Source organism: Mesoplodon bidens (genome assembly GCF_964165515.1).
Source record: "Mesoplodon bidens genome assembly, chromosome: 4".
In the NCBI taxonomy this organism is placed as follows: Eukaryota; Metazoa; Chordata; class Mammalia; order Artiodactyla; family Ziphiidae; genus Mesoplodon; species Mesoplodon bidens.
In genome coordinates, this window is record NC_138160.1 from 67504820 (window position 1) to 67531222 (window position 26403).

Genomic DNA, 26403 nt, shown 5'->3' on the forward strand with positions numbered 1-26403 from the left:
AAGAAGTTCTCCTTCACTTTGAAACTTTAACTGAATTTTGAAATGTTAACCATAAATGTGTAATAACGGCTCTACTACAAAATTTATGCCACATTTCCAATGTTTCTCTTGCCTCAGTGAAAATTACTGAAGGTCCTCCTTTATCATCAAAGCTCAAAGACATTTATGCCATGGCATACGGTAAGTAGATGTGAAAACTGTTTATCATCATGTAGTAAGTTACACAAGATTCCAGTTCAAGTTGATAGACAAAACATAAACTAGATTTAAAGTGCTGTATTAAAAAACAAAAACACAGTTTGCATTTTGGGGTAATTAAAATGTAGAGACCTAACACTAAAAAGAATGAAAAACACGTGTAAGATTATCATTCTGTTTAGCTCTTTTTTACGCTAAGCATGTAGTCTTATTCCAAAAACAACAGTTAGCTGGTCAAATTTATGCTTAAGACATTGATCCATACTTAACCAGAGGTTTCAGAGGCGATAACACCAGTCAGGTATTCTGAATTCTTTTATGTTAAATAGGAACATTTTCTCAATAGCACTCTTAAGTCACTTCTCATTTATCTTCCTCCTTAAGAACTGCATAGGCTTGTTTTAAATAGTTTAAATACCTGTAATAAACTACAGTTTGCTAACAGTAGAGGTACTCTGGTTAATGCTCAAAATGATGTGGCCAGAGGAAAAGCAAGCATTATTAAATATGAAGGCGTCCTTTCCAACACGAATTGAACCTTTTTTTTTTTTCAATAAAAAAGCTAGTCCAGAAAGTCTCATTCTATAAAGATTTATCGTTTCCAAATCATGGTGAAAGGAACTTAATTTACCAATTTTGTTTTCTCTTATGTGCCTTAAAGATACCTCACTAAAAACTGGTATCTGACACAATAGAATGACATATGCAGAATGTAATATTGTAGTGACAGTACTGAGGTTGATTGTTACAGACATATTTAAACTCTGAGTATTAAATGGTTACATCCTAATTATTTATATAGAACATTGGTCCAATAACAAAAATAGAGAACAGCAGCTGAAAATTTATCTCATTCAATGTTCAGAGATAAAAGGGTTAAACATTCTTTCCATTATTTTCTGCAGACAAGTCCTTTTTTTCATATTTAAATCTGATTGCAACTGAATTCTGGCATTTTTCCAAGCTACTGTATGAAGAGGATGCTGAAGGCCATCACAATACAGCATACCGCAACATAAGGACTCTTCCGTTCACCTGTTGGAAAAAAGGTAGATATATTCACGTTGGTTAGCATAAGGCTATTACTTACTACAGGAAAGGGGCATATAAAAAACCAAGATAAAATTCTTGCCTATGAAGCCCATATATTTAGGGGCAGGGGTGGGCAAAACAAACTACATGCAACATAAAAATGAGTATACTCCAGAATGAGCTAGACTATACTGATCTATTTCTAAGACCACCTCCTTTTCATGCCTTTAGAAAACCCTTCATGAGCCATTTCAGTGTCACTGCATAAACCCAGATATTAAAAAATATAACACAGAGTGTAGGCTAAAGAGCCAAATGAAATTATCTCAAAAACTCAATTAAAACCAAAGAAATATTGCTTGTTTTTTCCCTATAAAAAAGGGAAATTTCCACCTATAAAAAGAAATTCAACATACAGTTTCTAGCCATACTTTTTTTCTTCATTGATAGCAATTCATGACAGTTATAAGGGGTAAAAAATAAGCATTCCTAGATGAAAATAAACAGAGGGTGTTCAATCAAACTGCATTTACAAAATCAACATAATGTAGAATGTTTAATAAAAACATATCAGAGAAAACTAAACTATTTCTGAAATGGATTTCATATCAAATCTTTTACAGTATAATTACTCTGGGTTAGAGATGTAGAACTTAGAACAACCACTTCTGTATTAGTCAATTTTCACATGTGTTTAAGGAGTGTTTGTTTATACTCAGAGACTTTCCTTTGCATGAAGTAGATCTGGAGTTGGCTTGTGAAACTGTCTTATAAACAGAGATCCTGCAATTGTGAGCTAACTCAAACTCATCTTGTTCTTTCCTGTTTCTTCAGTAATTGCAAGGCTGCACAAAGCACCAGGCATTTTTATGCTGCCTTGAGGGCACGTAAGAAAGGAAGAAGGAAGGAGAAAGAGTGATGTGCTACTTCTAGGAATAATCCTGGGTATGTACCTGGTTCCTTTACAGAGATGGTTTATACTCACCTCACCTGTGTTTTTCTATGATGTTTAAAATAATCTTTTCAAGTAACTAAGTTCCGTATTTCACTAGCAAGTTCAGTTAACTACTTCTGGAAAATGTCAATCTTGACCACTTATCAACTAAAACCTTGAAGGTCATCTTCATTTTCAGAGCTTCCTCACTGAGATCATAGTGATACAGTCAAAAAATTTATATCTTTGTTCAATGGTAATATTCACAGAAGACATTATACACATACAAATAAAATAAACATTTGGTGTTTTTCTGAAAGTTTTTTTCTATCCGTAGACATTTAATGGCCTGCATTCCAGCTAAAGGAAAAAATCTAGAAAGTGAGAAAATACAGTGTTTTTACAATATTATCTCAACTGGAAAAAAAAATCTTTTGAAACTAAAAAATACCGTGGTTCCTCATTTTTTTAGCCATGCTGATTCTTTCAGGGTAAAAATCTCAAGTTACCCAACAAAACAACAACAACAACAAAACAATCAGACCAAAATTTCTGGGAGATCTCATAAGGAAGCCTGTCACTCACCATAGGGCTAGATACTCTCACTGTCTAATATAGTCTTCTTAAACACTAAAAGAAGAAACTAATATTGTCCTAAATTTTCCATCTGCTGGAAATTAATTTTTGAGGAAGTTCTTCTCTTCCTCATCCTCCAACTTAGAATGCTATAATTTATATATGGGTTTCATTTTCCCGTTTTTAATTTTCTTAAAAGAGACTGCCATGTGGTAGAGGCTAAACATCTTCGGTTGAACTTGGGTTAGAATGTTACTTCTTGTCTGGTCTTAGGTCTCTATAAGTGAATGTGAAACAGTTGCTGTAATGTGATGTGTAACATGATAAGATGATCTGGCTGGGCCTTTTCCCATTAAAACTGTTTCCTTTCTTTGTGGATATATTCTGTGTCAAGATAAGAGAGGAGCGTGTGGTTGAGAAAGCACCATATCACCATCAACATTTTCTAAACCACTTTGCCAAAATGAAAAGCTAATGCTTTCCACCTAATTGGCAAAAATGAATAACTGAACCATTTAACCTATGGTATTCATATAGTCAAGACAGGAAAATGGAAATACATGGGCAAACAAAAAAAGGCACAGTTTATAATTAGACATAAAAATAGGTAGTACTATAGGATAACATGAAGAAAGCTATAAACTAGATGTCTGAAAACTTTAGCTATACTTTCAAGTAAAAATTGTGAACAAAAGGATCACCTGGATTGGCTACTAAATGGAGTTGTACATCGTTTTCTAATTTATTACACAAAAGGTGGATTTAAAATATCTTAATATTTTATTCATGAGCTAGCAACTTTAATGTTAGTATGACTCTAATCCAGTGATATTCTCTACTCCCTCAAACTGTCTTGCTCTTCCATATGTTCTCTCTCTTTTTTATTGAAGAATAGTTGATTCAATGTTTCAGGTGTTCAGCAAAGCGATTCAGATAGACACACACACACACACACACACACATTTATACATATACTCTTTTCCAGATTCTTTTCCATTACAGGTTATTACAAGATATTGAATATAGTTCCCTGTGCTATATAGTAAGTAGGTCCTTGCTATTTCTATTTTATCTATAGTAGTGCGTATCTGTTAATCCCAATTTCCTAATTTATCCCCTCCCCTTGCCCCTGCCTTTCCCCTTTGGTAACCATAAGTTTGCTTTCAATGTCTATGAGCCTATTTGTTTTGTAAATAAATTCATTTGTATCATTTTTTTTAGATTCCACATATAAGTGAGATCATATGATATTTGTCTTTCTCTGACTTAATCTCTAGATCCATCCATGTTGCTGCAAATGGCATTATTTCACTCTTTTTTATGGTTGAGTGATATTCTATGACTGCAGTGAACATTGGGGTGCATGTATCGTTTTGAATTATGGTTTTCTCTGGATATATGCCCAGGAGTGTGATTGCTGGATCATATGGTAACTCTATTTTTAGTTTTTAAAGGGTTCTCCATAGTGGCTGCACCAATTTACATTCTCAACAACAGTGTAGGAGGGTTCCCTTTTCTCCACAACCCCTCCAACATTTACTATTTGCAAACTTTTTGATGCTGGCCATTCTGACCAGAGTGAGGTGATACCTCATTGTCGTTCTGATTAGCATTTCTCTAGTAACTAGTGATGTTGAGCATCTTTTCATGTGCCTGTTGGCCATCTGTATGTCTTCTTTGAAGAAATGTCTATTTAGATCTTCTGCCCATTTTTTGATTGGGTTGTCTCTTTGATACTGAGCTGTACAAGCTGTTTGTATACTTTGGACATTAATTCCTTGTTGGTCACATCATTTGCAAATATTTTCTCCCATTCCATAGACTGTCTTTTCGTTTTGTTTATGGTTTCCTTTGCTGTGCAAAAGCATGTAAGTGTGATTAGGTCCCATTTGTTTATTTTTGTTTTTGTTTCCATTACTCTAGGAGTCGTATCCAAAAATATATTGCTGCGATTTATGTCAAAGAGTGTTCCGCCTATGTTTTCCTCTAGGAGTTTCATAGTATCTCTTAAAATGGATTAAACCACTAGATGTGAGTTTATTTTTGTATGGTGTTAGAGAATCTTCTTAATTTCATTCTTTTACATGTAGCTGTCCAGTTTTCCCAGCACCACTTACTGAAGAGACTGTCTTTTCTCCATTGTATATTCTTGCCTCCACTGTCCTAGATTAATTGACCATAAGTGCGTGGGGTTTATTTCTGGGCTTTCTATCCTGTCCCACTGACCTATATGTCTGTTTTTGTGCCAGTACCATACTGTTTTTATGACCATACCCTTGTAATAGTCTGAAGTCAGAGGGCAAGATTCCTCCAGCTGTTCTTCCTTCTCAAGATTATTCTGGCTAATCGGAATTTTTGTGTTTCTATACAAATTTTTAAATTATCTGTTCTAGTTCTGTGAAAAACACCATTGGTAATTTGATAGGGAATGCAACTGAATCTGTAGATTTCCTTGGGTACTATGGTCATTTTAACAATATTGATTCTTCTAATCCAAGAACACGGTGTATCTTTCCATCTGTTTGTGTTATCTTCAATTTATTTCATCAGTGTCTTCTAGTTTTCCGAGTACAGGTCTCTAACCTCCTTAGCTTTATTGCTAGGTATTCGATTCTTTTTGATGAGATGGTAAATGGGGAAACTACTAGAGCTCAACGAATCTGGTAAAGTCGCAGGATACAAAATTAATATACAGAAATCTGTTGCATTTCTATACACTAACAAACAACGAAATACCAGAAAGTGAAATTTTGGAGACAATCCCATTATATTTTCTCTTTGTAGTTTACGTGAGGTATTATTACCAGCCTGTTCCTTAGCGAGATTACTTTTTTCCTTGAGTGACCTGGATCTTGAAGCAAGGAGTTTGGTGTATATATATTTACATTTACCATTAGCTATCAGCATTAGCCCTTGAGGGTGCTTTTTTGTCTCGTTCTCGCCCTCTTTTTGGTTACTTTTGAAGGGCTTAAGATTTCTTCTGTTGTTTCAGGGTTTGCATTGGGACTCTGCAAACGTGCACTAAAAGCATCAGAAAATACTGTCTCTTGGGGAGATTGGCCAAGATGGCGGAGTAGAAACACCCGGAGCTCACCTCCTCTCACAAGCACACCAAAATCACAACTATTTGCAGAACAACCATCAATGAAAAAGACTGGAACCTACCAGAAAAGATCTTCTACAACCAAAGACACAAAGAAAGAACCACAAGGAGACAGGTAGGTGGGAAGACTAGCTGTATAGTCAAGTCCCATACCACTGGGTGGACAACCCACAAACTGGAGAATAATTACATTGTAGAGATTCTCTCAAAGGAGTGAAAGGTCTGAGCTGAACATCAGGCTCTCCAGCCTGGAGGTCCTGCACTGGGAAGATGAGCCCCCAGAGCACTGGCTTTGAAGGCCAGTGGGCCTTAATTTCGGGAGTCCCATAGGACTTCGGGGAGAGAGACTTCACTCTTAAAGGGCACCCACAAAATTTCACACACTCCAGGACTCAGGGCAAAAGCAGTAATTTGATAGGAGCCTGGGTCAGACCTACCTGCTGGTCTTGGAGAATCTCCCGAAGGAGCAGGAAGCAACTGCAACTCACCCTGGGGACACAGACACTGGTGGCAGCCATTCATAGAGTTACTTCTACCATGGGGACACTGGTGCTAGCAGGTACCATTGTGGAATCTTCCCTCTACCTTATTAGTGCTAGGACCCAACCGTGCCCTGGCCCAACAGTCTATAGGTGCCAGTGCTGGGACACCTCAGGCCAAGCAACTCACTCAGTGGGGATAGAGCCCCACCCATCAGCAGACAGGCTGCCTTAAGACCCCCTGAGCCCACAGCTGCCTCTGATCATGGCCCTGTCCAGCAGGGTCCCAGCACCCAGTTCCCCAACCAGTGGGCAGGCACCAGCCCCAGAAACTCCTGGAGCCCAGCCCTGCCCTCGCCTCTGGACCAGCTTCATCAGGTGGCAGACACCAAATTCAAGAAAACCACAATCCTGCAATCTGCAGACAGCCTGCCCACACCCCTCAGTAGGCCAGACCCTGCCCTGGGACCAGTTGGGACATGGTCCTGCCCACTAGCAGGCCAACACAAGTTTCAGGACACCCTGGACTCCATACAAAACTGTGTCAGGATCCCCTCCCCACCCCCCTCAGTGGTGCTGGGAAAACAGCTACATGTAAAAGAATGAAGTCAGAATAGTTTCTCATACCACATATAAAAATAATCTCAAAATGGATTGAAGACCTAAATGTAGGACCGGAAACCATAAAACTCCCAGAAGAAAAACTAAGTGGAACACTCTTTGACATAAATCATATTTTTTTTGGATCTGTCTCCTAAAGCAAAGGAAACAAAAGCAAAAATAAACAAATCAGGCCTAATTAAACATAAAAGCTTTCACACAGCAAAGGAAGCCATCAGCAAAACAAAAAGACAAACTACACAATGGGGGAAAATATTTGCTAATGATATGACTGATAAGGGATTAATATACAAAATCTATAAACAGCTCATACAACTCAACATCAAAAAAACAAACAACCCAATTAAAACTGTGCAGAAGACCTGAATAGAAATTTTTTCAAAGAAGACATAGAGATGACCAACAGGCAGATGAAAAGATGCTCAACACTATTAATCATCAGAGAAATGCAAATTAAAACCAAAAATGAGATGTTATCTCACACCTGTCAGAATGCCTATCATCAGAAAGAACACAACAAATGTTGCTGAGGATGTGGATGGTGGTGGGAATGTAAATTGGTGCAGCCACTGCGGGAAACAGGATGGAGGTTTCTCCAAACAGTAAAAATAGAGCTACCATATGACCCAGCAATCCCACTCCTGGATACATATCCGAATAAAACAAAAACATTATTTTGAAAAGATACATGCACCATAATGTTCAAAGTAGTATTACTTACAATTGCCATGATATGGAAGCAACCTAAGTGTCCATCAACAGGTGAATTGATAAAGATGTGGCACACACACACACACACACACACATACTCTCTCTCTCTCTCTCTCTCTGGAATACTACTCAGCCATAAAAAAGAATGAAAATTTGCCATTTGCAACCACATGGATAGACTTGAAGGTTTTTATGCTAAGTGAAATAAGTCAGACACAGAAAGACAAACACTGTATGATATCACTTATATGTAGAATCTAAAAAATAAAACCAAATAGTGAATATAGGAAAAAGTAAACAGATTCACAGATCTAGAGAACAAACTAGTAGTTACCAGTGGTGAGAGAGAAGGGGGGAGGGGAAAGACAGGAGTAGGGAGTTCAGAAGTACAAACTGTAATGTATAAGATACATAAGCCACAAGAATATATAGTACAACACAGGGAATATAGCCACTATTTTATAATAACTATAAATGGAATTTAACCTTTAAAAATTATGAATCACTATGTTGTACACCTGTATCTTATGTAATATTCTACATCAACTATACTGCAATAAAAAAAGAATACTGGCAAATAAAATGCATTTTAATTCATTTACTTACCAATCATTTGAGAGTCTACTATGTGCTGGGCACTGTGTTAAATGTTATTATATACATAGTGTTATGGGACAATGTATAGTATATATTGTTATCTAACCATAAACACAAACACACTTAAGGTGCTACTAATCTTATTATGAAAAGTTAGAAGATATCCACATTTACACAAAGTTCAAGTATGACCACATACATGGATTCAAAAGATGAAATAGTTCATGTTTTCTAAAAGCAACCAATAAGTTTCTATGACCTAGCAGAGGGCGATTAGATGGTTGCTCAGCAAGCCTTTCATTAAATGGAAAAATCATACTGTTATCAAAATGGTACACATTATACAGAATTGCATGCTCTATACTAAAGTATGTATGCATGAAACTATACATATTTGTCTGAAATCTCTCCAAAACCAGGAATGCATAGTATTTGATATCTGAATTAGAGAGACTTTTGTCATATTTTCCATCTCCCTGCTAATGAAGTATTATGAGCTATCTATGAAGTCTAGTTTTAAATAGTGTCAGGAAAAGAGTTAGGTGGAACTCTACAAACTACTGCAAAATGCACATAGTTGGGAAGGCTGCACTTTAAAAACTGACATTTGATTTGTTTGAACACAACAAGTAAATTGGCCAACAATTTACAGATGAAGAAGTGGAGAGGGATTATAGATAGATACTCACCAATTCTGGCACACTTCCAAAATATACCCAACAACCTGCAAAAGAATTAAAAAAAGTAGCTACTGTTTACTGGGAAAGGTGAATTATTCAGAACTATATGGAGAATTTATTATATAATAGTATTTTAACTGCTGATGCTTTGCTTTAAACTGAAATGTAGTTGATGTTGAGCCACCACTTATGGAGAAAAGCAGGACACAATAATAGCTTATCAACCATCAATGTATAGAAACTGTCAGAAACTGAACATATGTTGCGTCACAGGTTAAGCCCAAAGTAAATTAATGTGAGAGTGGCAAAAATTTGCACCAGGGCTTACTATCAGAAGATTGATTCAGTCAACTTCAAGTGCTTTACCTTCAAAAGCAGAAAATACATATGCCCATTTAAATAAATGTTAACTTTGAGAAAACAGTAAATGGGAACAGTTGGTTCTGGATAAATTTTGACATTAAAAAATAAAACTCATACTGAAAAAACTTACTTCTTACTGAATATAGTTCTTTATTTAAATGATCTATAATCATGAACTCCAATGATAGCATTTACATAACTATAACATTAAATAAGGAGGAATACAAAAATATGAGCCTATATTTCAGTGTAATATATTCAATATAATATATTTCAACATATATATTTCAATGTAAGTGGAAAACCCTAGTTTCATATAATTGTATATGAAATTAACTAAATATGCCATTTAAAACACATATACTCTGGAAATAAGAAAAATTAGACTAATGTGTCCATTTCAGTTCTATGAATGAATATATTATGAATACATATTATATAGATATATCACTTATTTTGCATGCATTAAAAAATACCAGCTCAAAAAAAAGGACAAGTCATTCAATGAAGAGATATTTTGAAAAAAAAACACACTGTAGACAACTATTTTGTTGGTGTGACAAAAGAATAGAATTATAGTTACACATGGTTACAAATCAAGATAAATTAACATTACTTATTAGGACTGGTATAAGAAAATCATAATGTTTAAATTACAGGGAAATTTATAATTTTTTTTTTTGGCCCAAAGAGATGGCTGGCAATGAATCATTGTATTCGAATGGTTAAGACTGAAAGAAAATGCTGATTCAATTAAGTTCTATACACTTTCCTCCTTCGAAGTGTACAGTAAATTCCTGACATCAAAGCAAGAAGTCTCTTAGTACAGATTAAATGAAACGGGCAAAAATACAAGTTTATTGTGAGGGATGGGCATTCTGACAAGTGAAACAATTTTCTTCTCATAGGAATAAAAAGGACAAAAATCATATACATTCTTGAAAGCAAAGGATCAGGGCTAGATTGTGCCTAAGTTCAACCCTACTTAATTGGTTGCATAACTGTGGGCAAGTTATTTTACCTCTTTTATCTCTTTATCTCATCCTCATAGGGTTGTTACAAGGAGTAAATGAGTTATTACACAGAAAGTCTTTAGAATAGTGATTAACATGCGCTGTGTTCAGTATTACACAGGCTAAAGGTGTATGTGACATAACTCCAGGTATCACTTAAATTGGCTTACATTTCATCAAAAAATGAAAGACAACTGGTTAGTGATCTGCAAAGCCTTGAATGCTTGATTCTAAAAGTCTATGGATTATAAAATGCATTACTGACTTAAAGCTTCTCTGGCTGAGGTACTCAGAGGCAGGACACCTGAAGTTCCTCTATGCTTAGGGCCCCACAGAATAATCTGAAACCACATGACCACAGTCAAGGTCTTTTCAGGTCTTATAGTCTAGAAATAACTAAAAGCCTCATCAGGAAATTGGTATAACACACTTAGCATATTGAAAGCTATTTAAATGAAAAAAATTTCCCAACTTGGCAACTTAAGAGATTAATTGGTACTGCTTTGGCCTTTTTCATGTATTTCCCTAGCTAGACATTTCTGTAATATCCCAAATGCTAAAAGGAACTTTCTTAGCTGGTAAAAACCAATGCAGGTACGCTGCTTAGTTTCTATGGATATAAGCCAATAAGTATATCTGCTGATAAAACTATTAAGTCTACGAAAATATGAAGCAAGACAAAGTAGCAATCTTTCTTTGCTGCTTTTTAGTCCTATATTATTTGAGGCAGCAAAAAATTAATTTGTTATTTTCAACAGTGAAGTTATCAAGAACTCATTTTATCTAATTGGTCCAGATTATCTTCACTTTAGCATGGAATACTCACTATAATGAAAGGAAAGCTTATTTTTTTTAAATTTATTTTTTGCGGTACGCGGGCCCCTCACTGTTGTGGCCTCTCCCGCTGTGAAGCACAGGCTCCGGACGCGCAGGCCCAGCGGCCATGGCTCACGGGCCCAGCCGCTCCACCGCATGTGGGATCCTCCTAGACTGGGGCACGAACCCGTGTCCCCTGCATCGGCAGGCGGACTCTCAACCACTGCGCCACCAGGGAAGCCCGGAAAGCTTATTTTGAGTCTCATAAAAATATGTATTACAACAGAACAATGACCAGTAAAAATTTCTTCTACAGAAAATACTTCACATGTACAAGTCAAAATAAAAGGGGCTTAACATTTATATAAATAGAAGCAAAGTTTTTAAAAAAAGCTTTGAAACTGTTGACTATATCATTATATATTTTAAAATGTGAAAATAGGCATGCTATTTCTTTGGTTTTTATGTAGGAGAAATATACTACTACTCAACCTCTACTGTAAGGTTGGCAGCCCTGAGAACTCCTTTTTTAATGTAGCATGTTATGGATGTATTCCTGCTTCCAAAGGAATGAGGAGCAGACATTTCCACATGCAATCTACTTTTTTGGTCACAGCATCAGAAAAGTACAAATACACTGTTCTGCCACTATGAGATTATTCTTCAATGACATAAACACTTAAATTCCTTATTAGACATTATGTATTACATTAGAAATCTAAACTAATGATCAATGATACTGTTTACTGGATTCTACCATATGCTTTAACTATAAGTTAATCGTTGGGGGTTGCAGAGGAAGGGTAGGAGGAAATAAAACTGGCTGGGTAGAAAGGCTTCAGGCACAACTAAGCAACAAAGAAGATTATATAATTTCAACAAAGGGACAAAGTATTGAGTGCTGAGTTCAGAGAAAAAGGTGGACTGATGAGAAGATAATGTCTACAAAGGAAGTGAGGCATTGTCAGAAAAACTGATGGACAAATAACATCTATTTTCACCTTCAGTAGGTTAAATAAAATCCCTCATGCCAATAGAGACAGACAATCAGTTTACTGGAACAGGATTATAGATTTTCATTATTCAAAACTGGTTAGGGGTTCTATTTATATCTTTATAGATGTTCAAACAAACCTATGTAATAAAAAGGAACAGTAACAAAAGCCAAATGATTTAGATAATAGGATGTTTGAATAAATGTTAATTATGACTCCAAAGATATAATAGAGTTGAAGGAAAGAGAATTATTTCCTCTCATGGTTGAGTATCTACTACCTGGCCTTTTGTAGGGGCTTTTTATTAGTGGAAAAGCAGAGTTTGACCTTGCAGGATCTTAATTTGGCCCTTTTCCTTTCATCAAAAACAAAAAAGGTGCTGGAGATAATTAATTATTTGTATGTGAAGTATTCTACTATTCCATCCTATTATTTTTTAAGATGATTAAGTGAGGTACAGGATCTTACCACAAAAGAATTCAGACAATTGTGAATTCAAGAAATTAATAAATCTGTAAGGCAAAGAAAGTCTGCATAGTTTTCACCACATGGTCTCTGTTTTTTTACATACTTGTCCTTCTGGTTGAACTCAATATGCATTTCTGTATTAGGAACATGGCACTTAAAAATTTTAAGTCTTTGTGGTGTCATTTTAAGCTTAAATTTTTTTGGGGCGTGAACATATAATTAAAAGTGATGTGACATGCCCAAGACTTAATTTTTATTACTTTTTTAAGTAAGCTAAATAAATTTCTCCAAAGATGTTTGCTTTATGATACAGATGAGGAGCCTATATGATTAGACCAATCTTGGAATGAAGAGGCAATGTCTATATTATTATTTTTATGGACACAGCGCTAATAAGATGTTTAATGCTTTCAAAATATGATAACCAATTTTACTAATATTCTATTAAATACTAAGGCCAAACACTGTCTTTGAAAGTACTAAATTGTAGCTTCAATCTCCGAAAAAAATCTATCACATCTTTTAAAATACACTTTTTTTTTCAGTCCAACACATTTCAGGTCACTTCTGATATTTATATTTTTATTTAGTGAGCTTCTGTGAATATAAAGATTTGGATTTTTAAAAATAGGGAAAAAATAATATAAAAAGTTATTACAAACTAAATTACATACAGAAATTAAATTATTTAATGACTTTCAATAACTGACATTCAATATCTCTAAGAACTAATTTGGGTGATTAGACATTATTAGTGACATACCCAGTTTTATTCCTGTCCAGGAGGCTGGGTGCCAAGGATCGGATATAAGCACAGGTACATATAAGCAGCAAGATTACAGTCAACAGACTCTGAAAATTGAAAATGGCAGACTAAAAAGAGAAAAAGAAAAATTAATGTCACAAGATAAACTGCACAGGTAAAAAATGTCAATTTCATATTAAGAATCATACTTTTTTCTTCAAAAAGGCAAACAGAATGACATGTCTGAGAACACTTTAAAAGCAAAACCACAAGGTATTTTGAGAGCATACTTTCGTCTCCATTCTTTGGGCTAAGGAATTCAGAAGATGTAACAAAAATTCTAAATTCAAGAACTTAAAAACACTACCAAAAATGTCATGAATCCAAAACAGCTCACCAAAGCTTAACCAATAATTAATAGAGATATTATTCTAGGATCCCAGACTACTAGGCAGGATATGGGGTCTCCAAGCTCTGCAAGTAAGCTGGTTATATGACCTCAGTTGACTATTGGCTTCTCTAAATCTCTGTTTCACATCAGTAAAACTGGGTGGAGAATGGGGAGACAGACTCAATGCTGGCTCAAGTTTCTTTAAATTCTGAAATTCTTTTAGAATAAGAATGCTTTAAATTTAAGTAATCATGTTCTATTTATTGACTAATACTACTAGCCTATTAGGTTTTGGTGAAAGAAAAGAACTTGCTCATTCACTGCTGAATTTTTAAAAGTTATTAAAATAAAATTTAACACAGGATTCTGTTCCTGAAGAAAACTGTTATATGTTTATCACAATACTCATCCCTGAAGAGTGGACATTGTCTATGAACTCTGAATCTCCAGCACCTGACTATGTGCCAGCCGCACAGTGGGAGCCCAATAAGAGATGACTGAATACAGAAAATAATTTTTAAAAAGTGCAGGAATACTACTGTACGTATAATAAAGAATAACATTTCCATTATATACAGGCAGCTAAAATATATCAATCTCACACAGTAGCCAGCAATATGCTTATTTAGTAAATTCAGAAGTACTTCCCGAGGGGGATCATGATGGCAGAGTAGGAGGATGTGAAGCTCACCTCCCCCAACAAACACATCGAAAATACATCTACATGTGGAACAATTCTCACAGAAAACCAATGGGAAATGGGCAGAAGATCTATACAACCAAAGCTGCAAGAAAGACCTCCGTGTAAGTAGGTAGGACAGGAAAAGAAAAAAATGGATCAGGATGGGACCTGAGCCTCTGGGGGGGATGTGTAAAGGAGAAAAGGTCCACACAGGCAGGCTTAGGGAGACCCCTTGCCTGCTGGGACAGACAGAGGGGCTAGAGAAGCCTGGACTTTACTTGAGAGGAGTATGCGCAGGCTGGCTTGCTAACAGTCACGGTGGAGGGAGACTGGTGCTGGCACCTGTACCTCACCACACTTCCCAATCAAAGTGTGAATCTGGTGGGGCTACAAATACCTACAGCAGCTAAGCAGTGAATCTTGGCAGACAAACCCTAGGGAAAGACTCCATTTAGCTGCAAGGAGCTAGTCCTGAGGGTCTGGGGTGTGGTCCAGGTCTAACAACAGAGCGCACTGTCCCGATGTCAGCACTCCTAAGGCGGGGGTGGGGGGAAAGGGGGTGGGTCTGGGCTTTGTCAGCAGCACCTGGTGGAGCACAGAAAGGCATGTATCTGGTACAAAGCCTCTAGGGAGGAGTACTCAGTGCTCCAGTTCTGCCAACCCCACACCTCTGCTTGGAGTTGGATCTGGGGTGGACAGGTCCTGGGAGAGGCCTGCCACAGAGGCCGTCAAGGTCCCAGGCAGCAGCCCAACCATCTTGATTCATGCAGCCACAGCACCCTGGCCCCCAGCGCCAGCCTAGTCCATACCACAGCCTAGTACTACATCTAGGACGAACACAATGGAAAAAGGGAAGCAACTTTGGACTGCATGGGAGGTACATAGGTTCACCGTGACCACATGGGCCTCACCTGCTTCAGCGGTCACCTCCTTTGGGACAGGGCACACACTCAAGGGCAACGGAGCCTCATCAAATCCAACCCTCAGGGCTTCTACTCCAACAACTGGGGAGGAGGCCCTGACTCCAGCAGGCCATGGAGCAATGAGGGGGCTCTGCCTAACACCCAGTGCAGGCCCTGGACACCAAAACACCAATCACATCCCCATCAAGGGGATGACAGCCAGCAGACTCTGGGGAGAAGAGGTGGCTGGCATCCATACCAAAACCAGCCCTCACACCAAAAATACTGGACTCACACAGAGTACATATGATGCTCCCACGTTGAAAACACCCCTTCAAGACCACAGTAGAAAACGTTTCTCCTAAATTCAGACAGAAGAAGTTAAGCAAAATGAAAAAGGAGAGGAGCTACTCCCAATTAAAAGAACAACAGACATCCCCTGAAAGAAATGAAGCAGACCTCACCAGTCTCCTAGACCCTGAGTTCAAAAAGCAGATAAGAAAAATGCTAAAGGAATTAAGATTACCAATAGAAATGCAGACCACTGTAACAAGGAACTAGAAACTACAAAGATGAAGCAATCAAAAGTGCTGAGATAACAACCAATCTAGAGCAATCAACAGCAGACTAAATAACACTGAAGAACAAATAAGTGATCTGGAGAACAGAATGATGGAAATCACTCAATCAGAACAGCTAAAGAAAAACAAAATTTAAAAATGAAAACAACTTACGAGATTTCTGGTATAACATTAACCATACTAATGTTCACATTACAATGGTCTCAGAAGAAGAGAGGTAAAAGGGGATTGAAAATTTATTTGAGGAAATTAGGGCTAAAAATTTCCCAAGTCAAAAGAAAGAAACAGATATCCAGGTACAGGAAGCACAGAAGGTCCCCAAAAAGATGAACCCAAACAGACCTATACCAAGACATATCATAATTAAAATGGCAAAAGTTAAAAACAGAGAGAGAGCTCTAAAGGCAGCAAGAGAAAAACGAAGAGCCATATACAAGGGAATCCCTATCAGGCTATCAGCTGAATGAATTCTCTGCAGAATATTACAAACCAGAAGGAAGTGGCATGATATACTCAAAGTCCTGAAAGGGAAAAACCTGCAACATACTTTACCCAGCAAGAATATCATTTAGAATAGAAGGAGAGATAAAGAATTTCTCAAACAAGTAAAAACTAAAAGAATACAGCAATACTAAACCTACCCTAAGGTCTCCTCAAAAGAGAAAAGTAGCAAGAATTTATACGAAAGTGAAAATTACAATAGGAAAGGCAAACATATAAAAGGATTGAAGATCATTTAAATAAGACATTACATTGATTAAAAACAAGAAGGGACTTCCCTGTAGCGAAGTGGTTAAGAATCCACCTGCCAATGCAGGGGACACAGGTTCAATCCCTGATCCAGGAAGATCCTACATGCTGAGGAGCAACTAAGCCTGTGTGCCATAACTACTCAGCCTGCGCTCTAGAGCCTGCATGCCACAACTACCGAAGCCCATGCACCTAGAGCCTGTGCTCCGTGACAAGAGAATCCACCACAATGAGAAGCCCATGCACCGCAACAAAGAGTAGCCCCTGCTCACTGCAACTAGAGAAAGCCCATGTGTGGCAATGAAGATGCGATGCAGCAAAGACAAAAACAAAAACAACAACAAAAAAAACTGTAAAAAGCAAGTAGAGATAGTTATGGATCAACATACTTGAAAACCCAGTTCACCACAAAATAAAAAACATACGATAGATTCACAAAAATCAAAAAGAAAGGAACTCAAGCATAATACAAAAGAAAATCATCAAACCACAAAAGGAAAAAGAAGAAGAAATCAACAAAGAAGTACAAAATTAACTGGAAAACAAGGTTTAAAATGGCAATAAGCACATACCCATCAATAACTACTTTAAATGTCAATAGACTAAATGACCCGATCAAAAGACACAGAGTGGCAGATTAGATAAAAAATAAGAACCTACAATATGCTACCTACAAGAGACTCACTTCAGGGCTAAGGAGACACAGACTGAAAGTGAGGAGATGAAAAAAAATATTTCAGGTAAATGGAAATGACAGTAAAGTGGTGGCAGCAATAATCATATCAGACAAAGTAGACTTAAAGTCCATAAAGAAAAAGGACATTATACAATGATAAAGGGATCAATACAATTAGAGGATATTATACTCATTAACATATATGCACCCAGTATAAGCACCTAAATATATATCAATAGAATACTAACACATAGAGGGAGAAACTGGCAGAAATACAATAATAGTAGGAGACTTTAACATCCCACTGACATCAATGGACAGATCTTCCAGACAGAAAATCAGTAAGAAAACAGATGTCCGAAATGACACAATAGACCAGTTGGACTTAATTGACATCTACAAGACACTACATCCCAGAAAACCAGAATACACATTTTTTTTCAAGCGTACATGGAACATTCTCTAGGATAGACCACATACTGGGTCACAAAACAAGCCTCAACAAATTTAAGAGCATAGAAATTATTTTAAGTATCTTTTCTGACCACAATGGTATGAAACTAGACATCAACCACAGGAAGAAAAATGGGAAAAGAACAAACACATGGAGACTAAACAACATGCTACTAAAAAAACCAATGGGTAGGGGCTTCCCTGGTGGCGCAGTGGTTGAGAGTCCGCCTGCCGATGCAGGGGACACGGGTTCGTGCCCCAGTCTGGGAAGATCCCACATGCCACAGAGCGGCTGGGCCCGTGAGCCATGGCCGCTGAGCCTGCGCGTCCGGAGCCTGTGCTCCGCAATGGGAGGAGGCCACAACAGTGAGAGGCCAGCGTACAGCAAAAAACAAACAAACAAACAAAGAAAAACAAAAAACCAAAACAAAACAAAAACCAATGGGTAAAGGATGAAAAAAGAAAAAAAATCAGAAAATACCTTGAGACAAATGACAATAAAAACATAACTTTACACAATCAATGGGATGCAGCAAAAGTTGTTCTAAGAAGAAGTTCATAGCAGTACAGGTCTTCCTCAAGAAATAAGAAAAATCTCAAATAAACAACCTAACCTACTACCTAAAAGAATTAGAAAAGAACAAACAAAACCCAAAGTGAGCAGAAGGAAGGAAATAAAGATGAGAGAAGAAATAAAGATTAAAAAATCCCCAAACTAACAGAAAAGATCAGTAAAACGAAGAGCTGGTTTTCTGAAAAGATATACAAAATCTACAAACTCTAGCCAGGCTCACCAAGAAGAAAAGAATGGGCCCAAATAAACAAAATAAGAAATGAAAAAGGAGAAATAACAATTGATACCACAGAAATCATAAGAGAATACTATGAATAACTATATGCCAAGAAATTGGACAACCCAGAAGAAATGGACTAGTTTCTAGAAACACACAGCCTGCCAAAATTGAGTCAAGAAGAAACATAATTTTAACAGAACAATCAAAGTGAAATAGAACCTGTAAGAAAATACTCCCTGCGAACAAAAGTCCAGGGCTGGATGGCTTCACTGGGAATTTCTACCTAACCTAGAAAGAACTTAAACCTATCCTTCTCAAACTGGTCCAAAAGGTTGAAGAGGAGGGAACTCTACCAAATTCATTCTATGAAGCCACTATCACCTTGTTACCAAAGCCAAAGACACTACAAAAACAGAAAATTATAGGCCAATACCTTTGATGAATATAGATACAGAAATACTCAAAATGTTAGCAAACTGAATCCAACAATACGTTAAAAGGATCATACACCATGATCAAGGGGGATTTAGCCCAAGGATGCAAGGATTTAACAGTATCCACAAATCACTCAATGTGATATACCACATTAGCAAATGGATGAATAAAAATCACATGATCATCTCAATACATATAGAAAAAGCAAACAAAATTCAACATCCATTCATAATAAAAACTCTTGTGAAAGTAGATACAGATGAAACATATCTCAACACAATAAAAGCCATTTACGACAAACCCACAGCCAACAATACTCAACCCTGAAAAGCTAAAGGCCTTCCCACTAAATTCAGGAACAAGACAAGGATGCACACTCTCACCAATTCTATTCAGCACAGTATTGAAAATCTTAGCCACAGCAATCAGACAAGGAAAAGAAAAGGTATCCAAATTGAAAGGGAAGAGTAAAACTGTCTCTGTTTGCAGATGATATGATACTCTATTTAGAGAACCCTAAAGTCTCCACACAAAAATTAGCAGAATAAATGGGGCTTCCCTGGTGGCACAGTGGTTGAGAGTCCGCCTGCTGATGCAGGGGACAGGGGTTCGTGCCTCGGTCTGGGAAGATCCCACGTGCTGTGGAGCGGCTGGGTCTGTGAAGATCCCACGTGCTGTGGAGCGGCTGGGTCTGTGAGCCATGGCCACTGAGCCTGTGCGTCCGGAGCCTGTGCTCCGCAACGGGAGAGGCCACAACAGTGAGAGGCCCACGTACCGCAAAAAAAAAAAAAAAAAAAAAAAAAAAAAATTAACAGAATAAATGAATTCAGCAAGGTAGCAGGATACAAGATTAATATAGAGAAAGCCATTGCTTTTCTTTTCACTAACAATGAACTATCAGAAAGAGAAAGTAAAAAAACAATCTTGTTTAAAATCATCTCAAAAAGAAAAGAAAACCCTAGAAATAAATTTATCCAAGGAGGTGAAAGACCTATATGCTGAAAACTATAAAACACTGATAAAGAAAACTGAAGATAACTCAAAGAAATGGAAAGATGTCCCATGCTCTTGGATTGGAAGAATTAACATTGTTAAAATGGCCATACTACCCAAAGCAATCTACAAATTTAATGCAATCCCTATCAAAACACCCATGACATTTTTCACAGAACTAGAACAAATAACCCTAAAATTTACATAGAACCACATAATTCCCAAAATTGCTGAAGCAATACTGAGGAAAAAGGACAAAACCGAAGGCCTAACACTTCCAGACTTCAGACAATAGTACACAAAGCTACAGTAATCAAAACAGCATGGTACTGGCACAAAAACAAACATACAGATCAATGGATAGAACAGAAAGCCCAGAAATAAAACCACACACCTACGGTCAATTAATCCAGAACAAAGGAAGCAAGAATATATAATGGAGAAAAACAGTGTCTTCAACAAGTGTTGTTGGGAAAGCTGGACAGCTACACATAAATCAATGAAACTAGAATATTCCCTCACACCATATACAAACTCCAAATGGATTAAAGACCTAAATACAAGACATGACACCATAACTCCTAGAAGAAAACATAGGCAAAACATTCTCAGATATAAATTGTAGCAATATTTTTTTTAGCTCAGTTTCCCACGGCAAAAGAAATAAAAGCAAAACAAACAAATGGGACCTAATCAAACTTAAAGGTTATTACACAGCCAAGGAAACCATCAACAAAATGAAAAGACCACCTATGGAATGGGAGAAAATATTTGCAATGGATGAGACCTACAAGGGGATAATATCCAAAATACACAAACAGCTCATACAACTCAATATGAAAAAAACAACCCAATCAAAAAGTGAGCAGAAGACCTAAAACTAAATAGACATCTCTCCAAAGAAGACATTCAGATGGCCAATAGGCACATGAAAAAATGCTCAACATCACTAATTAGAAAAATGCAAATCCAAACCACAATGAGATACCACCTCACACCCATCAGAATGGCTCTCATCAAAAAGTCTACAAATAACAAATGCTGGAGAGGGTGTGGAGAAAAGGGAACCCTCCTATTCTGTTTGTGGGAATGTAAATTGGTGCAGCCAGTATGGAAAACAGTATGGAGTTTCCTTAAAAAAGGAAAAATAGAGCTATCATATGATCCAGCAATCCCACTCCTAGCCATATATCTGGAAAAGATGGAAACTCCAATTTGAAAAGATAGATGCACCCCAGTGTTCATAGCAGCACTATTTACAATAGCCAAGCAATGAAAACTAGTCAAGTGCCCAACAACAGTGGATTGGTTTAAGAAGATGTCACACACACACACACACACACACACGCACAAACACACAATGGAATATTACTCAGCCACAAAAAGAATGAAATACTGCTATTTGCAGCAACATGGATGAACCTAGAGAATATCACACTAAGTGAAGTAAGTTAAAGACAAATATCATATGACATCACTTATACGTAGAATCTAAAACATAATACAAATGAATCTATATACAAAACAGAGACAGACTCAGAGACACAGAAAACAAACTTATGGTTGCCAAAGGGCAAAGGTACATGGGGAGGGATAAATTAGGAGTATGGGATTAGCAGATGTAAACTATTATACATAAAAGAGATAAGCAATAAGGGTTTATTGTATAGCAAAGGGAGCTATATTCAATATCTTGTAATAACCTGTAATGGAAAAGAATCTGAAAAAAATATATCTGAATCACTTTGCTGAACACCAGAAACTAACAGAATATTGTAAATCAACTACAATTAAAAAAAAGTATTTCTTGTAAAGTCAGGAGTTAGACCAAAAATAAGAGTTGTAAAAAAAACTATTTTAAGGTGAAACTGTTACTTGCAAATATAAAGTGTTACCTGAAAAGCCCAAAAGAATCTAGTGAAAAATGATTACAGACCATAAGGGAATTAAAATTGATTAAGGTGGCTAGGCACATATTTAAAATACTTAAATCAACAATCATCAAAATTACAGTATCAACCAGTTGAGAAACAAAATGGAAAAAAAGGACTCCATTTATAACAGCAATTAGAACAAAACACTAAAATATATAGGAATAATCTTAACAAGAAATCTGTAATATTGGCATCAAAGGCCAATTGACAAAGCCTTACAACATACTGAAGCATACAAAAGTAGAATGGAGTGGTATGCCAGGTTCTTATATTGAAAGGCAATACTGTAAAGCTAATCTATAAATTTAAAATGAACCCAACTGCAACAAGTTACTTTTGTTGAAATTGACAACTGATACTGAAATTCATATGGAAAAATAAGTAAGGAAGAATAGCCAAGAGATCCTAAAAAAAGAATTAGCTATCAGAAACTGTCATAATATTTTTTAACCTTTTACACATTTAATGATTTTTATTTGCTAACTATTCAAAACATTAAAAAAATTATACATGTTATTTGCCAATATTTTAAGGACAAAAAAATGCTTCTGTACAATGCTACGTGATGGAAAAACATGATTTCACAATCGGTATATCTGTAGCTATGTAAACCTTTATGCAAAGAGAAGACAATGAAGTGATTATCACTGGAAGGTTTTCAACCTAATTATCAACTTTTCTGGATTTCTCAAATTTTCTAAGTGTTACGATTATGGTCTGAAGAAGGTAAAATTGATTTGTAATTACTATTTTAATAACTGTTCTCTGTGCAAATCATTTCTTCATGGATATAATAAGGATAAAGTTTAATATGTCTTGTTTTTAATTGAACTGGATTTTAACCTTGCATCTGTGAAAGCAAGTAATATGTATTTTTAAACTTGAAATAAGTCAATAAAAGAAATGGTGATCAACTCTAGAGAGAAATCATAGTATCTCACAATGCTTATTTTTAAAGGTCATATTTTGAACATGTATATGAATCTGTCGATGAATAGTATTTGATAATAATCTAATAAAATATAAAGCACAGGTTTCCTCCTAGCCAACATAACTAAACATGTATTTGATATCTACTTTGTCTGGAGCATGAGGGTAGACACTGGATTAAAAAAAGTACATAGCAAAACAGGAGACAAGATGGTGGAGCAGAAGGACTTGAGCCCATGTACTCTCATGAAAACACCAAAATCGCGACAAACTGTTGAACAACCCTCGACAGAAAAGACTCCAATCTACCAAAAAAGATATTCTACATCCAAAGATGAAGAAGCCACAATGAGACAGTAGGAGAGGTGCTTTTGGCAGGTGGGCGACCCACAAACAGGAAAATACTTATATTGCAAAGGTTCTCCCACAGGAGTGAGAGTTCTGAGCCCCACGTCAGGCTCCCCAGCCTGGGGGTCTGGCAGTGGGAAGAGCAGCCCCCAGAGCATTTGGCTCTGAAGGCCAGCGTGGCTTTAATGTAGGAGCTCCACAGGACTGGGGGACAGGACTCGACTCCAGGAGGGCAAACACAAGGTATCACGTGCACTGGGACCCAGGGCAAAGCAGTGACTCCATAGGAGCCTGGGTCACACCTACTTATGGGGATTGGAGGGTCTCCTGGGGAGGCAGGGAGTGGCTGTGGGGGCAAGGACACTGCTGGTGGAGGCCCAGGGAATACCCACTGGCTGCCATGTTGGCCTCAGCCAATGGCCTGCAGGCTCCAGAACTGGGATGCCTCAGGCCAAGCAACCAACAGGGTGAGAACACAGCCCCACCCATCAACACACAGGCTGCCTAAAGCCTTACTGAGCTCACAGCCAGCTCTAAACACACCCCTTGACACGGCCCTGTCCACTAGAGGGACAAGACCTGGCTCCACACAACAGTAGGCAGGCAACAGTCCCTTCAACCAGAAGGCCTGCACAGACCCCTGGACCAACCTTACCCACCAGGTGCATTCCTATACACTAATAACGAAAGATCAGAAAGAGAAATTAAGGAAACAATCCCATTTACCATCGCATCAAAAAGAATAAAACACCTAGGAATAAACCTAGCTAAGGAGGCAAAAGACCTGTACTCTGAAACCTACAAGACTTTGATAAAAGAAACTAAAGATGACACAAACAAATGGAAAGATATACTATGTTCTTGGATTGGAAGAATCAATATTTTCAAAATGACTATAATACCCAAGGCCATCTACAGATTCAATGCAATCCCTATCAAATTACCAATGGCATTTTTCACAGAACTAGAACAAAAAAATCTTAAAATATGTATGGAGATACAAAAGACCCTGAATATTCAAAGCAACCTTGAGAAAGAGGAACAGAGCTGGAGGAATGAGGCTCCCTAACTTCAGACTCTACTACAAAGCTAGTCAACAAAACAGTATGGTACTGGCACAAAAACAGAAATATAGATCAATGGAACAGGATAGAAAGCCCAGAGGTAAACTCATGCACCTATGGTCACCTAATCTATGACAAAGGAGGCAAGAATACACAATGGAGAAAAGACAGTCTCTTCAATAAGTGGTGCTGGGAAAACTGGACAACTACATGTAAAAGAATGAAATTAGAACATTCCCTAACACCATACACAAAAATAAACTCAAAATAGATTAAAGACCTAAAGGTAAGGCCAGACACTATAAAGTCTTAGAGAAAAACATAGGCAAAACACTCTGACATAAATCATAGCAATATCTTTTTGGATCCAATTCCTAGAGTAATGGAAATAAATACAAAAATAAACAAACGGGACCTAATTAAACTTAAAAGCTTTTGCACAGCAAAGGAAACCATAAACAAAACGAAAAGACAACCCACAGAATGGCAGAAAATATTTGCAAACCAAGTGACTGACAAAGGATTAATCTCCCAACCTAAACATCCACCAACAGAAGAATGGATAAAGAAGATGTGGTATATATATATAATGGAATATTATTCAGCCATAAAAAAGAATGAAATGCCATTTGCAGCAACATAGATGGGCCTAGAGATTATCATACTAAGTGAAGTAAGTCAGACAGAGAAAGAAAAATATAATATCACTTATATGTGGAATCTAAAAAGATGATACAAATGAACTTATTTACAAAACAGAAACAGACTCACAGACTTTGAAAACAAACTTATGGTTACTAAAGGGGAGAGGTGGGGGGAGGGATAAATTAGGAGTTGGGGATTAATATATACACACTACTTTGTATAAAATAGATAATCAAGAAAGACCTACTGTAAAGTACTAGGAACTCTACTCAATATTCTGTAATAATCTATATGGGAAACAAATTTGAGAAGAATGGATATATGTACATGTATAACTGAATCACTTTGCTGTACATCTGAAACTAGCACAACATTGTAAATCAACTGTACCCCAATATAAAATAAATATTAAATTTCAAAAAAGGACACAGCATGATTCCTTTTCAGTTTATAGCTGACAACAAAAATAACTGATATTCACGGAATTCTTTTTTTTGGTTATCCTATCTATCCTCATATTTGAGGCAGTTGTTATTAATATCCTTCTTTTATACATGAGACAACTGAAGCACACAGTAGTTATAATCAAGTTAGAATATTAAACTTTAAAAACTCAATAGCAACTCATAGCATATGTAAATGATAAGTCAGCAATGCTCACAAAAAAAAGAAAAAGAAAAAAAAGAGGCCATTTTCCCAAAGAAAGGTCAGGAGAATCTTCAAGGAGAAGGCAGGAACTGAATCAAGCCTTAAACGGCACAGTCACATGGCAAAGAATAGAGAGCAGGCTCCAGAGGAGACAAAAGCATGGAAAACGTCCCCACAGAATCAGGAATTCGCAAGTTCAGGGAATAATGAGCAGACTTATTGTTTTAAGCAAAGGATTCACTTAGTTAAGTGGTTGGAAAAGAAATTTGCAAAGTAGGTTTATCATCTTCCTAATAGAGTATCTAAATTCATGATTTTGCAATGTATACTTTTTTTATTCCTTGAATGTCTTGTTAAAGAAACATGCTTACATGATATGTCTGGGATTGGTTTCTAAATAATCCAGTGTGTATGGTGGGAGGCGTGGGGCTGATGATGAAACACTAAGTAACTGAGACTTAGTTACACTCTTCTTTCTTCCTTTGTATGTTTGAATTTTTTCAAAATAAAAGATTTTTAAGAGGCACTTAAAAACATACTGTTATTAAAGAAGTGGGGTGTGTATATCTGTGTGTGAAACCGTTTACAACTGAAAACCATTTACAAGTATGCACTATATGATACATACAACTTTGTTCCTGGGGTTTATAGACCCTTAAATTTAAACAAATAACCTTAGGTGGTACAGTCTTTTAGATGTACTCAGTCTCTGGTCAAGAGTGTTTCAAACTCACGGACACTAGCCTACCACTGCTCAGCCTACCTAAGCATTCCTCTTAATGCTTAGCATCTGTTGCCCACTGATAAAATTTTAGTCTCAGAGTTAAAGGAAACAGATGTTACTGT

General features: G+C 36.9%; 1 protein-coding gene across 1 annotated transcript in view; it reads right to left on the reverse strand.

Annotated features, from left to right (window-relative positions):
• Positions 1–261: 261 nt before the first annotated feature.
• TMEM167A (transmembrane protein 167A) overlaps positions 262–26403 on the reverse strand; it is a 33538-nt gene continuing 7396 nt past the window's right edge. The window contains exons 2-4 of the mRNA XM_081232753.1: positions 13350–13459; positions 8941–8975; positions 262–1233 (exon numbers count right to left, since the gene is read on the reverse strand). Of these exons, the coding sequence (XP_081088879.1) occupies positions 1163–1233; positions 8941–8975; positions 13350–13459 (216 nt within the window). The 3' untranslated portion in view covers positions 262–1162. The remainder of the gene's footprint in view (positions 1234–8940; positions 8976–13349; positions 13460–26403) is intronic.